The sequence below is a fragment of the Eretmochelys imbricata genome, chromosome 14, assembly GCF_965152235.1.
Source record: "Eretmochelys imbricata isolate rEreImb1 chromosome 14, rEreImb1.hap1, whole genome shotgun sequence".
Taxonomy (NCBI): domain Eukaryota; kingdom Metazoa; phylum Chordata; order Testudines; family Cheloniidae; genus Eretmochelys; species Eretmochelys imbricata.
In genome coordinates this window covers 32317511-32331686 of record NC_135585.1, presented here as the reverse complement: position 1 = coordinate 32331686, position 14176 = coordinate 32317511, and the positions used below count along the sequence as shown (strand labels likewise).

At 45.5% G+C, this 14176-nt stretch overlaps 1 protein-coding gene across 1 annotated transcript; it reads left to right on the top strand.

Moving 5' to 3' along the window:
• The first annotated feature begins 3233 nt into the window (after positions 1–3233).
• Positions 3234–6635, top strand: LOC144273974 (zinc finger protein 75A-like). The gene is made up of 3 exons (XM_077832702.1): positions 3234–3245; positions 3720–3846; positions 6571–6635. The coding sequence occupies exons 1-3, from the start codon at positions 3234–3236 to the stop codon at positions 6633–6635; spliced, it is 204 nt and encodes a 67-aa protein (XP_077688828.1).
• The last annotated feature ends 7541 nt before the right edge of the window (positions 6636–14176 follow it).

The following is a 14176-nucleotide window of genomic DNA, read 5'->3' as shown; positions in this document are numbered from 1 at the left end:
GGGGCAGGGAGGGGGAACACCTTTTGTAGTGATAATCAACGTGGGCCATTTCCAGCAGTTGACAAGAACGTCTGAGGAACGGGGGGGGGGGAATGAACATGGGGAAATAGTTTTACTTTGTGTAATGACCCATCCACTCCCAGTCTCTGTTCAAGCCTAAGTTAATTGTATCCAGTTTGCAAATTAATTCCAATTCAGCAGTCTCTCGTGGGAGTTTATTTTTGAAGTTTTTTTGTTGAAGAATTGCAACTTTTAGGTCTGTAATCGAGTGACCAAAGAGATTGAAGTGTTCTCCAACTGGTTTTTGAATGTTATAATTCTTGACATCTGATTTGTGTCCATTTATTCTTTTACGTAGAGACTGTCCAGTTTGACCAATGTACATGGCAGAGGGGCATTGCTGGCACATGATGGCCTAGATCACATTGGTAGATGTGCAGGTGAACAAGCCTCTGATAGTGTGGCTGATGTGATTAGACCCTATGATAGTATCCCCTGAATAGATATGTGGACACCTATTGTTTCATGTTGTTTCACTGTAGATTCCTTTGTGGCTCAAGCCTGTTCTTGATCTGGCAGAGAAAACCACGTGGGCCCTCTTTTTCAACTCCACAGCTCCCTTGTCTGCTGGTCTCAACTAACAGTTGAATTTTTCTCAGAATTCTGCCCGCAGCACTGCCTGACCCCAGGAAATGGGCAATGGGCACTAGTTCCTCTGTGATTGCATGCCAGGGGTTGCTGGCCAGACAGAGCTATCCACTGAGTCTGGTCCTTGACTTCTGTCCAAATACAGCAACTACAGTGATGTGTTTTTAAAACAAACACAGACACTGTGCCCAGTCATGCTACAACCAGAGCCAAACTTTCTGTTCTGGCATTATATTATATGCCTGAACTAGCTGTGCTGTGCACCTATCTTCTCGTGACCTCACATATGCTCCATATTGTGCCAATGTGCCCACCCCACAAACCCCACAATAAACCTGTCAGACGCCAGCAACCCCTCAAGACTTCACCTGGCATAGTCACTGCTTTAGATTTTGTTATAGAACTACTTGAGTCCAGTGGGTTCACAAAGGGTGGATGTTTTGCTGGCTTCCAAATTAATTAAATGTGAATACATTTGTAAAATGGGGAAAATGTTGTATGATTTTCCTTGAAACCCTGACTGCTTGGTTATATTTAGGCTTGAAAGAATTAGATTTTTAATTGATAAATGTCAATAAACATCTATTTTGCTGTACAGAGACAAGCCAACAATAAAATATTTCCATCGATAATCATCTACATTTATAGATAGGCAAAGTAAGAAAAATGCTGCTTGAGAATTTATTAGAGTTTGATTTAAGGCAATTTACTTTGTATATTTTCACATGTGATGTTGCAAAATTGTGTTTTAATGCTTATAAAAACTAAATTTTTGAATCACATCTATTGTCATTAAAAAAAACCAAACTATTGTCTGACCCCCCCCAACTCTGAAAAATTTAATATATGTTTAAAATCAATATCGGTTCAAATTATAAAAATAAAACTTGAATTCTCCCAAGCATAGTTCTATTGACTGTTTACTACTGAAAAGGGAGGCGGCTGCGCTCGCTCTACTAACATATCAGGATTGAGTTTCCTGGGTCAGACGCTGCAGCTGATGCATCTATTAAGACCCGGAAGGAAGCCTGGAATCTGAATTCAATTGATCGGCTCAGCTGCTCGGGGTCTGTGAGGGGAGAGATCTGCATTAACCACCCTTTGTGCCCAGCCCTGGGGGGACTTTCTGCGGTGGCTGGAACCAGCCCCTGGGCCGGAGCCTGCAGGTGAGGGGAGAGACCCGGGGGAAGGGCTGGGGCCGGGTAGGAAAGTGATTCCGCACCAACGGCCCCTCCTCACCCCAGCTCTGCTCCCAGGCGGTGCTCAGCGAGTCCCAGAGCCGCTGCCCTCCCTGACCCTCACCCAGGCTCTGCCTCCCCCACGAGAGCCTGCAGGAGCCGAGCCGGCTCCGGGAGCGCGACCGCCCCAGGCCGGGGCAGGTTAGGGATCGAGTCTCCCAGCCCGAGGGGAGGGAGACAGGGGCAGAGACTGGCAGGCGCAGCAGGAGCAATCAATGGGGAGGGAGGTCCTGGCTCCCAGCCCTGCCCAGCCCCGTTCCCTGCAGCACCCCGGGCAGATTGACTTCCCTGAGGAGAAGGGGAGGAGCAGGGAGAAGAAAAGCCAGTTCCTGCCTCTGCTGGTCCCTACGCTGCTGGGGTGTAATGGCTAGTGATTTCTAGCCATTACATCACACAAAGGGTTTGTCTATATGGGGAACACTCAGGAAATTTAATCCAAATTAAATCCAAAAAGTCATGAATTTAAAACAGAGTAATTAAATGGCACTAAACCCCTGTATGGACATTTGCATTCAGATTAAAGTGGTTTTAATGCAGTTTAGTTTAATTCACATTGGGTGACTTAAATTCTAAATAAAGATATCAATATGGAGTTTAAGGCATTTTAATTAATCTGTTTAAATTCACACCTTTAGTTAATTCAGATTATTTTTCTTGAATTATTCAGTGTAGACAAACCCTGATTGCACAGGCTTCTGGGTGCAGATTCTATCTTTGTTCCCTTTCTTTAGTTTGCCTCCTTCAGTAATCTCCAAGGAGGATGATTTAGGGCTTGTGTGCTGAAAGGCAGAATTTAAAGCATATGCAGGGGGAGAGTCTGGGGGGAAGTGGGGTGTGAAAAGGACCAAAGCCCTTTCTGGAACCTCCCCAATCATTCCTCTCACCCTGACAGACTACAGAATAACATCTGGGTTTTTTACTCCAAATCACTTTGTTCTGCCAGGGAAGGGAAATGGCTGCAGTGGAGCTAGAACTGGTAGAAGATTTTCAGCAATTCCTCTGATGTGGCGCGGACATGCACTAAATACACAGGTGTGACTGGGTCAAAAGCTACTAGGCCCATTTAATATGGGCTTGGTTTTAAGAATAGGTGCACTGGGCTGGGATGGAAAATTCCCTATCTGTGGGACAGGAGTTAACCCTCTAAAATGCCCTGGAGCTACTGCCCAAGAAACAGCATCTTGCTTCTCTGTGCAGGGTAGGGGCTGCTGTGATGGCTTCCAGCCGTGGGTGAATTTCTGGCTGAACCTCTCAGCTGTGCGGAGATCTAAATGTGGGTGCTGTAGCTGACAAGGAAGGAGGAGAGCTGACTGGATTTTCCTATCAAAATATATAGATCAGTCAGAAATGAAGTTCTCTGTAAGGAAATGCTGATTTCAACTTTTTTTTTTCAAATTTCCATTGGGATAATCAACAGGAAAACATTTCATTTTGACATATCCAAATAGCCAAAGTTTGGGAAAAAAAAATCTATTTCATAGCTTCACCCCAGTGAAAAGAAAAGAATCTCCTGCAGGATGGAAGTTCCATTTTCTGAGCAGCTCTAGCAGAGAGGTGAGAAGATGGGAAGCAAAGAGCAATATTGCTATGGTGACAGTTTCATGGCCTGATTCCTGCTGTATGTAATTTACAATAAAGACAGGGGAGAGGAACAGGTCTGTGAAGGGGAGAATGTGCAACTGGAATAAGTGTCACCATGGGGAATAAGGAATTAATTTAGAGGTGGAACTACAATTGTCATTGAAAGGCACAGCAGAGGGGACAATCTGGGGTCCCTCTCATTGACCTGGTCGGGTTTTCATTGGAGCAGAGTACTAGCAGCTGTTGTTTCAGGGACTGGTGACCTTCAGAGAGGTGGCTGTGTATTTCTCCAGGGAAGAATTAGCTCTGCTGGACCCTTGTCAGAAAGCCCTCTATAGGGATGTCATGCAGGAGAATTATGAGGCACTGATCTCACTGGGTAAAGAGCCGTTTCCCCAGGTCAAAGTTAGTCAGATTAGACAAATGTTGCCAAGGGGTAAGAAAGATACAGACTTGCTAGGGATCTGCCCATGGTGGGTGGTCTTAGGACACTTTGCAGCGTAGTCACTGGTGTGTTGGTATTACCCACTGGTAAAGGTGTGCTGCAGCTCCTCTTCAATGCCCATCCCACAGAGGATATCCTTCTGCCATAGCTCCAGATAAAGAGGCTTCGGTCAATTGCAGCAGCTCCTGACTTTAACTCTGGAGGTCACCATTTCAGTCCCTGATGTGTTACCCAAGATGGTGGCTGTCAAACTATTACCAGCAGGCAAATCCTTGGAATAAGTCACAGGCACAATGATGTGTATTCACTTGCAGGATCTGGGGCAGCAGGATCTGGGGCAGCTTCCTCCGGGCTGCTGGGCAGAAACAGTAAAATGAGGCACATCCTCGAACCACCACCTGAGTTAGGGTTGGGAAGAGCCAAACCCTGGAGTGCCTGTTTGCACCAACAAGCACCTCTTCTCTCAGCCAGCACAATAACACTGTTCCACTATCATCCACCCAGAGTCGGACCACGTGCTATGTCTGGAGTTTGATAGCCAGTCTCTGTACGTGTACACACACACTCCACTGCTCCATCCTCAGAGATGTAGCTGTGTATGCTTAGCAGTGGGATAGTGGTCTAACATTGCTGCTGTGACAGAGTCGTTAAATCCAGGGAGATCCCTGAAGTCTTGCAAACTACCACAACTCCCAAGAGACATCTTATTGTCCCCAAAAGCCTCTGCTAATATTTTCCCATCTGCTCCCATGAAATGTCACCTCTGCCCCAGGAACATTGCATAGCAGCCATGCCTTTACTCTCACCCTGTCGCCACCTGCTTCCAGCACAAAGGGGTCTTGTTTGTACTAGCTGGTTGTTAAATACCTAGTGCAACCAGCCTCTCTGTCACTCAAGTGCTGCACTCTGGGCTATGCCAGCCCTGCAGCTTGACAACAGATGCACTCTAGTCCTCAAAGGAGCTCAAAGCGTCCCTGTGAAGTGTCCAGTCCCTGATTACTAGATACCCACAGAAATGCCAGAGGAACACTGTACCCTTGTTTACCAATTTAACCTTAGCCCACCCCTCCTTTATCTCACACAGCACTTGAGTTCAGTTAAATAAAATTTCCTTTTGTTTTATATAAGAAAAAGCAAAGATTCAACTAGACACAAGTGTGAGAGATGAACACAAATGGTTATGTATAAAACCAAATAATAAAATGCAAACTAGGGCCTACACTTGTCAATAGTTCCTTTTCCTATATAGTCATAGGACTGGAAGGGTCAGCGAGAGTCCAGTCCCCTGCACTCATGGCAGGACCAAGCACCATCTAGACCATTCCTGACAGGTGTTTTTCTAACCTGCTCTTAAAAATCTCCAATGATGGACATTCCACAACCTCTCTAGGCAATTTATTCCAGTGCTTAACTACCCTGACAGGAAGTTTTTCCTAATGTTCAACCTTAACCTCCCTTGCTGCAATTTAAGCCCAATTGCTTCGTGTTCCAATTGCTTCGTGTTAAAGAGAACAGTTTTTCTCCCTCCTTGTAACAACAGTTTTCAAGTACATAAAAGGTTATGTTCCCTCTCTGTCTTCGCTTTTCCAGACTAAAGAGACAATTTTTTCAATCTTTCCTCATAGGTCATGTTTTCTAGACCTCTAATCATTTTTGTTGTTCTCTGGCCTCCTCCAATTTGTCCACATCCTTCCTGAAATGTGGCGCCCAGACTGGACACAATGCTCCAGTTGAGGCCTAATCAGCCAGACTAGAGCAGAAGAATTGCTTCTCATGTCTTTCTTACAACACTCCTGCTAATACATCCCAGAATGATGTTTGCTTTTTTTTGCAACAGTGTTTACACTCTTGACTCATATTTAGCTTTTGGTCCACCCATGACCCCCATATCCCTTTCCACAGTACTCCTTCCTAGGCAGTCATTTCCCATTTTGTATGTGTGCAACTGATTGTTCCTTCCTAAGTGGAGTACTTTGCATTTGTCCTTATTGAATTTCATCCTATAAAATAGATTATCTCCCCAAAGTTCAAAGTCCTTTGCAGCGGTTGCTAGCCCCAAGGAGCTCAGACATAGTCTGTCATGAAGCAGCCCACTTGTCAAGGTATCTCCACCCAGGGACACCCTGAACCAGTTTGTGTCTTTATTCCCAGACAGGGCGATCCCCTCTCTGTCATATTGTTCCTTTTCACTTCACTTTGATGTTTATAGTTTTTCCATTGACTTTTTTGGGCTAGTGCAAAGGTAAACAAATAAGCATTGCATTATATCAACAGATGACCAGGGATGGGCACAACTCCCTCCTCCTTGAGTGGAGCATCAGAGGTATATTATTGCCTTTTGACTCTCTCTCACTCTATGACCATAAGGGCATATTTTCAATATAGATAAAATATTCCTGAAATATTACATCTTGCAATGGTTATGAGTATCAATGATACAAGCTTTCAGTAGAGACTTCACATGCTGCCCTTTCTGGATAATTATAATGAAATTGGTATATCATGTGTAGTGAGTTTCATAGAATATCAGGGTTGGAAGGGACTGCAGGACAGTAAGATCTCATCCCTTATTAGAGCGTAGAAAATCTGCAAAGCAGGAAAATCCAAGAAATGCACTGACTGTGGAAAAAGGTTTGCTCATAAATTGAATCTTAATAGACACCCTAGAATCCACACGAGATAAACCCTATGAATGCCTCAGTTGTGGGAAAAGCTTCAGTTAGAGCTCCACTCTGATAAAACATCAGAAAACTCACAGGGGGGAGAGACCTTATAAGTGTCCTAACTGTTGGAAAACCTTCCATCAGAGCTTGCACCTTGCTAAACGTGAGAGAACCCACTGGGAAGAAAAGCCCTTTAAATGCCCCTTAAATGCCCCAACTGTGCAAGACATTTCAGTTGCAATATGAATCTTTTTACCCATCAGAGAATCCACATGGGAGAGAAGCCCTACACGTATCAACACTGTAGGGAAAGATTTCAGAGTAGCAACCGTGTTAGTCTTTATCCATAAAAAGACAAGGAGTACTTGTGGCACCTTAGAGACTAACAAATTTATTAGAGCATAAGCTTTCATGAGCTACAGCATCCGATGAAGTGAGCTGTAGCTCACAAAAGCTTATGCTCTAATAAATTTTTTAGTCTCTAAGGTGCCACATGTACTCCTTGTCTTTTTACTGTGGGGACAGCTTCACAAAGAGCTCAAACCTTAGTGGACATCAGAGAACCCACACAGAAGAGAGACCTTACAACTGTAAAGACTGTGGGAAAAGTTTCAGTGTGAGCTCAGACATTATAAGGCATCAGAGGGTCTATACAGGGGAGAAACCCTACAAGTGTGAAGAATGTAGGAAAAGCTTCAGTCAGAGCTCAGAAGACATTAGACACCAGAAAACCCACATGGGAGAGAGATCCCATCTCTGCCCCAACTGCAAGAAAAGCTTCACTCAGAGCTCAGCCTTTATTAGGCACCAGAAACTCCATGCAGAGGATAAAACCCTATAAGCTTCTTGTCTAGGGGTGGAGGAAAAGAATAACACATTTGCAGAGTCCTGTGGATATTAGTTTCATGTGGTGCAAGGGTTCCAGGCCACTAATTTCTCTCTCCCTCCTTCTCGTATTGCTCTATCCATATCACCTCTACCCTTCCAGAGTGTCTTCCCTAAAGCCCTTTCTTGATCCTTTATAAAAAGTTCAAACTCCACATCCTCCCTTTTAAGGCTTTACACTGCACTTTCCCCTCTGGCTGCCTCTTACCTCCCATCTTCTCTCCCCACCCCCCTTGTGCCCTGTGCTCTTCCCACTCTTCTTGGCCTTTTGCTCTCTTTAGGTCAAATGAGCTGGGGTATATCAGTGTAGTTCCATTGGCTTCAGTGGAGCAAGGCTGAGTTGCAGCAGCTGATGATCATGCCTGTTTTTTCCAGCTGGCCTTTTCCTGTGCCGCTAATATCCCATTTCGCCAAACTCCAAGGGGCCACCAAATGTACACAGAGTTGGTGTGGTCTCCCTGTCCAAACTCCTAGGCTGAGCTAACAAAATTAAAGTCCTTACATGCAATGGTTAGTATGATAAAGCACCAGAGACTAGAGAATCATAGGACGGGAAGGGATCTTGAGAGGTCATCTAGTCCAGTCCCCTGCACTCATAACAGGAATAAATATCACCTGCCAGGGATGGCATAGATGTTTGTCTAACCTGCTCTTAATCTCCAGTGATGGTGTCAAGGTTCCTTCCCCACTCTGAACTCTAGGGTACAGATGTGGGGACCCGCATGAAAGACCCCCCTAAGCTTATTTCTACCAGCTTAGGTTAAATAAAACTTCCCCAAGGCACAAAGTCTTTGCCCTTGGATTAGGTAAAACACTGCCACCACCAAGTGTTTTAGACAAAGAACAGGGAAGGGACCACTTGGAGTCCTATTCCCCCAAGCCCTACACTCTCTTTCCTGGGGAAGGCTTGATAATATCCTCACCCATTGGTACAGGTGAACACAGACCCAAACCCTTGGATCTTAAGAGCAATGAAAAAAAAAATCAATTAGGTTCTTAAAAAGAAGAATTTTATTTAGAGAAAAGGTAAAAGAATCACCTCTGTAAAATCAGGATGGTAAATACTTTACAGGGTAATCAGATTCAAAACAGAGAATCCCTCTAGGCAAAACATTAAAAGTTACAAAAAGACACAAAAACAGGAATACACATTCCCTCCAGCACAGTGAATTTACAAGCCAAAACAAAGAAAAACTGAACGCATTTTCTAGCTAGATTACTTACTAACTTTACAGGAGTCGAAGGGCTTGCATCCTTGATCTGTTCCCAGCAAAGTTATCACAGACAGACAAAACCCTTTGGTGCCCCCCCCTCCCCGTCCAGATTTGAAAGTATCTTGTCCCCTCATTGGTCATTTTGGGTCAGGTGCCAGTGAGGTTACCTTAGCTTCTTAACCCTTTACAGGTGAAAGGGTTTTGCCTCTGGCCAGGAGGAATTTTATAGCACTGTATACAGAAAGGTGGTTACCCTTACCTTTATATTTATGACACGCCCCCCCAAATCACAGATAGGGTGGAATACTGGCTGTGATTTCTTCCTGGAGCTCTAGGAGAAAGAGTTAAAAAGACACATGTATCTCTAAATATACTATTAACTGTATGAAGACTAACAATATTTTCCACATCTCAAGGACTATTTTAACCAGTTGATTCTGGGAAACTTTTATGGGAGAGTGCATCAGCCACTTTGTTAGAAGCTCCTGAAATGTGTTGTATGTCGAAATCAAGATCTTGGAGAGCTAGACTCCACTGAATAAGTTTTTTGTTATTGCCCTTGGCGGTATGAAGTCACTGTAGTGCAGCATAGTCGGTTTGCAGGTGGAAACGCTGTCCCCAAATGTATAAGCGGAGCTTTTCCAGAGTGTAGACAATGGCGTAACATTCCTTTTCACTGATTGACCAGTGGCTTTCCCTCTCAGACAGTTTCTTGCTGAGAAACACTACAGGATGGAATTCTTGATCCAGTCCTTCCTGCATTAAGACTGCTCCCACACCACGCTCGGATGCATCTGTGGTTACTAGGAACGGTTTGTCAAGTCTGGGGCCCTTAACACAGGGTCAGACATGAGTGTCGCTTTAAGCTGGTTAAAGGCCTTCTGATACTCTTCAGTCCACTGAACTGCATTTGGCTGTTTCTTTTTGGTTAGGTCTGTCAGTGGGGCGGCAATTTGGCTGTATTGCAGTACAAATTGCCTGTAATAACCTGCCAAGCCTAAGAAGGATTGGACCTGTTTCTTTGATTTTGGGACAGGTCACTTTTGGACAGCATCCACTTTGGCCTGTAGGGGGTTGATAGTTCCTGGACCCACCTGGTGTCCAAGGTAAGTCACTCTGTTTAGGCCTATTTGACACTTCTTAGCCTTGACAGTTAGTCCTCCCTCCCTTATGCGCTCAAAGACCTTTTGTAGATGTTCCAGGTGTTCTGTCCAGGAATCCAAAAATATGGCCACATCGTCAAGGTAGGTGACTGCATGTTCTCCCAATCCTGCTAGGAGACCATCTACAAGTTTTTGGAAGGTAGCGGGTGCATTCCGCAGCCCGAAAGGGAGCACATTAAATTCATACAGCCCGACATGTGTGATGAAGGCTGACCTTTCCTTGGCGGATTCATCTAGCTGTACCTGCCAGTACCCCTTGGTTAAGTCCAAGGTAGAGCTGAACTGGGCCCATCCCAGTTTCTCCAATAGTTCATCTGTGCGTGGCATTGGATAGTTGTCTGGGCGAGTTACAGCATTTAGCTTATGGTAGTCCACGCAAAAACATAGCTCCCCATCTGGTTTGGGAACTAGAACCACTGAAGATGCCCATGCACTGCTAGAGGGGTGGATTACACCCATTTGTAGCATACCCTGGATCTCCTGTTCTATAGCAGTTTTAGCTTGAGGAGACCCCTGGTAAGGTTGGGCTCTAATTGGGTGAGTATTACCTGTGTCAATGGAGTTCAGTCAGTCCTGGGGTGGCTGAGAACATTGGTGCCTAGCTAGTGCGCAGCTCCTTGATTGGCTGTCACTGCATATGCCAAAGGGTCATGGAGAGGTGGCGTGGAAGAGGTGAACCATCACTTTTCCCTTCATAGTAGACACCTTTAGGCCACTCAGTGCCATCTCCTCCCTGGGCTGTAAACTGACAAACCTTTAATTCTCTGGAATAAAAGGGCTTTAGAGAATTAATATGGTACACCTTAGGCTTTCGGTCAGAGGTGGGGAATGCTATGAGATAATTAACAGCTCTCAGGTGCTCCTGGACCACGAATGGCCCTTCCAACAACACTTCCATTTTATGGGCCTGGAGTGCCTTTAAGTCCATGAACTGGTCCCCTACTTTGAAGGAATGCTCTCTGGCATGTTTATCATACCAGGCTTTTTGCTCTTTTTGAGCATCCTTTAGGTTTTCTTTAGCAAGGGCTGGAGAGGTTCGGAGGGTGTTTTGTAGGTTGGTTACAAAGTCCAGAATGTTAGCTCCTGAAGAAGATGTAAACCCCTCCCATTGCCGCTTCACCAACTGTAATGGCCCCTTAACCTCGCGGCCATATACAAGTTCAAATGGTGAAAACCCTAAACTGGGATGTGGTACAGCTCTGTAGGCAAAGAGCAACTGCTGCAACACTAGTGCCCCAATCACTGGAGTGCTCATTTACGAATTTACATATCATGGCCCCCAAACTTCTCCACCATGCCATTTGATGGTGGTAAGGAGTGGCAACCAAGTGATTCACCCCATGAGCTTCCCAAAGTCTTTCCATAGTTCCTGCATCTGTAAGGATGTCAGAGGGCTAACCTACCCTGGGCAAAAAAGTCTGTTAGTGCCTGGCACACACTTTTAGCCTGAGTATTGCTTAGAGCTACTGCTTCCGGCCATCAGGTGGCAAAATTCATAGAAGTCTGTATGTACTGCTTTCCTCTGGGTGTCTTTCGGAAAAGGATCCAGAATATCCACAGCTACTTGCTGAAATGGAACCTCAATGATGGGGAGTGTCTGAAGAGGAGCTTTGACCTGGTCTTGGGGTTTTCCCACTCTTTGGCACACCTCACAAGACTGGACATAGGTAGAAACATCCTTGCCCATTCCCTCCCAGTGGAATGACTTTCCCAAATAGTCTTTGGTTCTGATCATCCTAGTGGCCATGCTGGGGTGAACGTGTGCTAAGCTCAAGAGCTTTAACCGGTACTTAGTTGGAACTACCAACTATCTGAGGATGCCAGTCTTCCTGGTGTCCACCAGAAAGTTTCCTTGTATAAAAAAAGTTCTTTCTACAGCAAACCTGGATTGATTAGAAGAGCTGAGAAGCGATGTGTTGCTCCGTGCCGCTGTCCAAGCTCTCTGGAGGCTTTCATCTGCTTCCTGTTTGGTCTGGAACTGTTCCCTTGATGTTGGGGACATCAGTTCCTCACTGGATTGTGGACCTGGGCTTGGTCCCTCTGGAAGTGATGCAGGTGATGGGGCTGTTTCCATGGACTGTGAACCGCTCTCCACTGGTGCACTATGTTGGGGTTCAGGCTCCAGCTGAGCCTCTTGTGTAGGATTATCTGCTGCTGCCAGTGAAGGTTCAGTGGGGCCCTCTGGTGTTGGGGTTGCAAGCAAGGTTCTGGTGCTGGTTGTTCTGCCGGTTCCAGTTCTAGGACTGGCTCTGTCTGGGTGTCTGTGATTGGATCCACTACTGTTGTTGCAGACATTGGCATGGGGTCCAGTTCCACCACCTTTGACCAGGTCCTGGTAGAAGTCTCCAGAACAGAGCTTGGTGTGACAGCTTGCTTAGCCTGTCTGCGGGTGACCGTTCCCACCCTCTTGGCTAGCTTCACATGATTGGCCAAGTCTTCCCCCAACAGCATGGGGATGGGATAATCATAGACTGCAAAAGTCCACTTTCCTGACCAGCCCTTGTACTAGACCAGCAACTTGACTGTAGGCAAGTCAAAAGAGTTTGACTTGAAGGGTTGAACTGTCACTTGGACCTCTGGGTCAATTAAATTGGGGTCCACTAAGGAAGTGTGGATAGCCAACACTTGTGCTCCGGTGTCCCTCCACACTGTGACCTTCTTCCCGCCCACACTCAGTTTCCCTCTGCTCTGAGGATATCTGGGAGGCATCTGGACCTGAGGACCTTTGGTGGGATCCCGGTGTAGTGAACTGTAATCTGTTGGGGTTCTTGGGGCAGTTGGCTTTACATGACCTGGTTCGTTACATTTAAAACATCATCCAGCTGACTGGTCACTGGGGCAAGGTGGGTTGCTGGAGAATGGTGTGGCGGGACGATAAGGTGTCTGGAGTGTTCCTTGGTGTGTAGTTGGGGCCTTAGCTGCCCCTGGTGGTAGTGTGTGGTCTGAGGGTGTCCCTTCTAGTATCTGCTCCAACTGTGACCAGGGTTGTTTCTCTCCTCCCTCCACCCGTTTTGTTCTGTTTTGCCCCTCCTCTCCAGCAGTCTGGGACTCCTTGTATTGATCAGCATAAGAAGCAAGACTTCCTGCTGAGTCCATTTCTTATCCCATAAACACTGTTTTATATCATTCTTGGACATATTCAGGAATTGCTCCTGTATCATCAAATCCTGCATTCCTCCAAAGCTAGTTACATCCTGTCCTTTGAGCCATTTATCAAACAGATCTGTTATCTAGTTTACATAAGCCACATTACTTAGTCCAGGTCCTCTCTTAAGGGCTATAAAGTTTACTCTAAGTTTCAGGTGTAACTTGAAATTGTTTTTAAAACCAAATCCTTGAATTATAGTTAGAAGCCTCTTCAATAGGCATCTTATTGAATATGTCCAGAGCTCTTCCAGTCAATTTTGTGACCAATGTGGTCATCTTGTGAGCTTCAGGAATTTTATGGAGTGTGCAGTCTCAAAGGTGAGAAAATATTCAGTAATATCACTGTTATTCATCATACTGTGGATATAGTTGCTCCCATTTGTGGATTGTTGGGAAAGGATTATTAGAGTTATTTGGTATGTTCTGCTGAGCCTTTGCCTTCTGTATCTCCAGTGCATGCTTCCTCTCTTTTTCCCTCTCCTCCATAGCTCTCTGGTGGGCAGCCTCTTCTGCCTTCACTCTGGCTTTTTCTTTGGCCGCTTGTGCATCAATCTCTATCTGTCTGAGTTCTACCCGTCTTTCATGTTCCTTCCGTCTTTCCTCAGCTTCCAATCTGGCTAATTCCAGTTTCTGTTGAATATTGCATTGTCATCCTAGCCTCTCTATGTTTAACCTTGCTATACCAGAGAGTTAGAAAGAAAAAAAAAAACTGGTTTGTAAAATTTTGCTGCGCTGTAAGCTGATAGCTGTTCTCAGCCTATAGAAAAATCCTTTTGTTATGGAGCTGCTCTGTCCCTAGGCAGAGAGACAGAATCTGCAGCTGCAATCACCTTTTACAAAACCTTTTAAAATCCTGCTGTGCTTCTGGTTCAAAAATGATCCCACCACTCTGCCACCATTTCAAGGTTCCTTCCCCACTCTGAACTCTAGGGTACAGATGTGGGGACCTGCATGAAAGACCCCCCTAAGCTTATTTCTACCAGCTTAGGTTAAAACTTCCCCAAGGCACAAAGTCTTTGCCCTTGGATTAGGTAAAACACTGCCACCATCAAGTGTTTTAGACAAAGAACAGGGAAGGGACCACTTGGCGTCCTATTCCCCCCCCAGGAAAGGAGATGTAGGGCTTGGGAAGGCTTGATAATATCCTCATGCATTGGTACAGGTGAACACAGACCCAAACCCTTGGATCTTA

Bases quoted from the DNA above. Each gene is read 5' to 3' on its own strand.
- LOC144273974 (XM_077832702.1), top strand. The intron at 3,847-6,570 runs GTAAAGAGCCGT...GAATCTTAATAG, and splicing joins TGAGGCACTGATCTCACTGG to ACACCCTAGAATCCACACGA.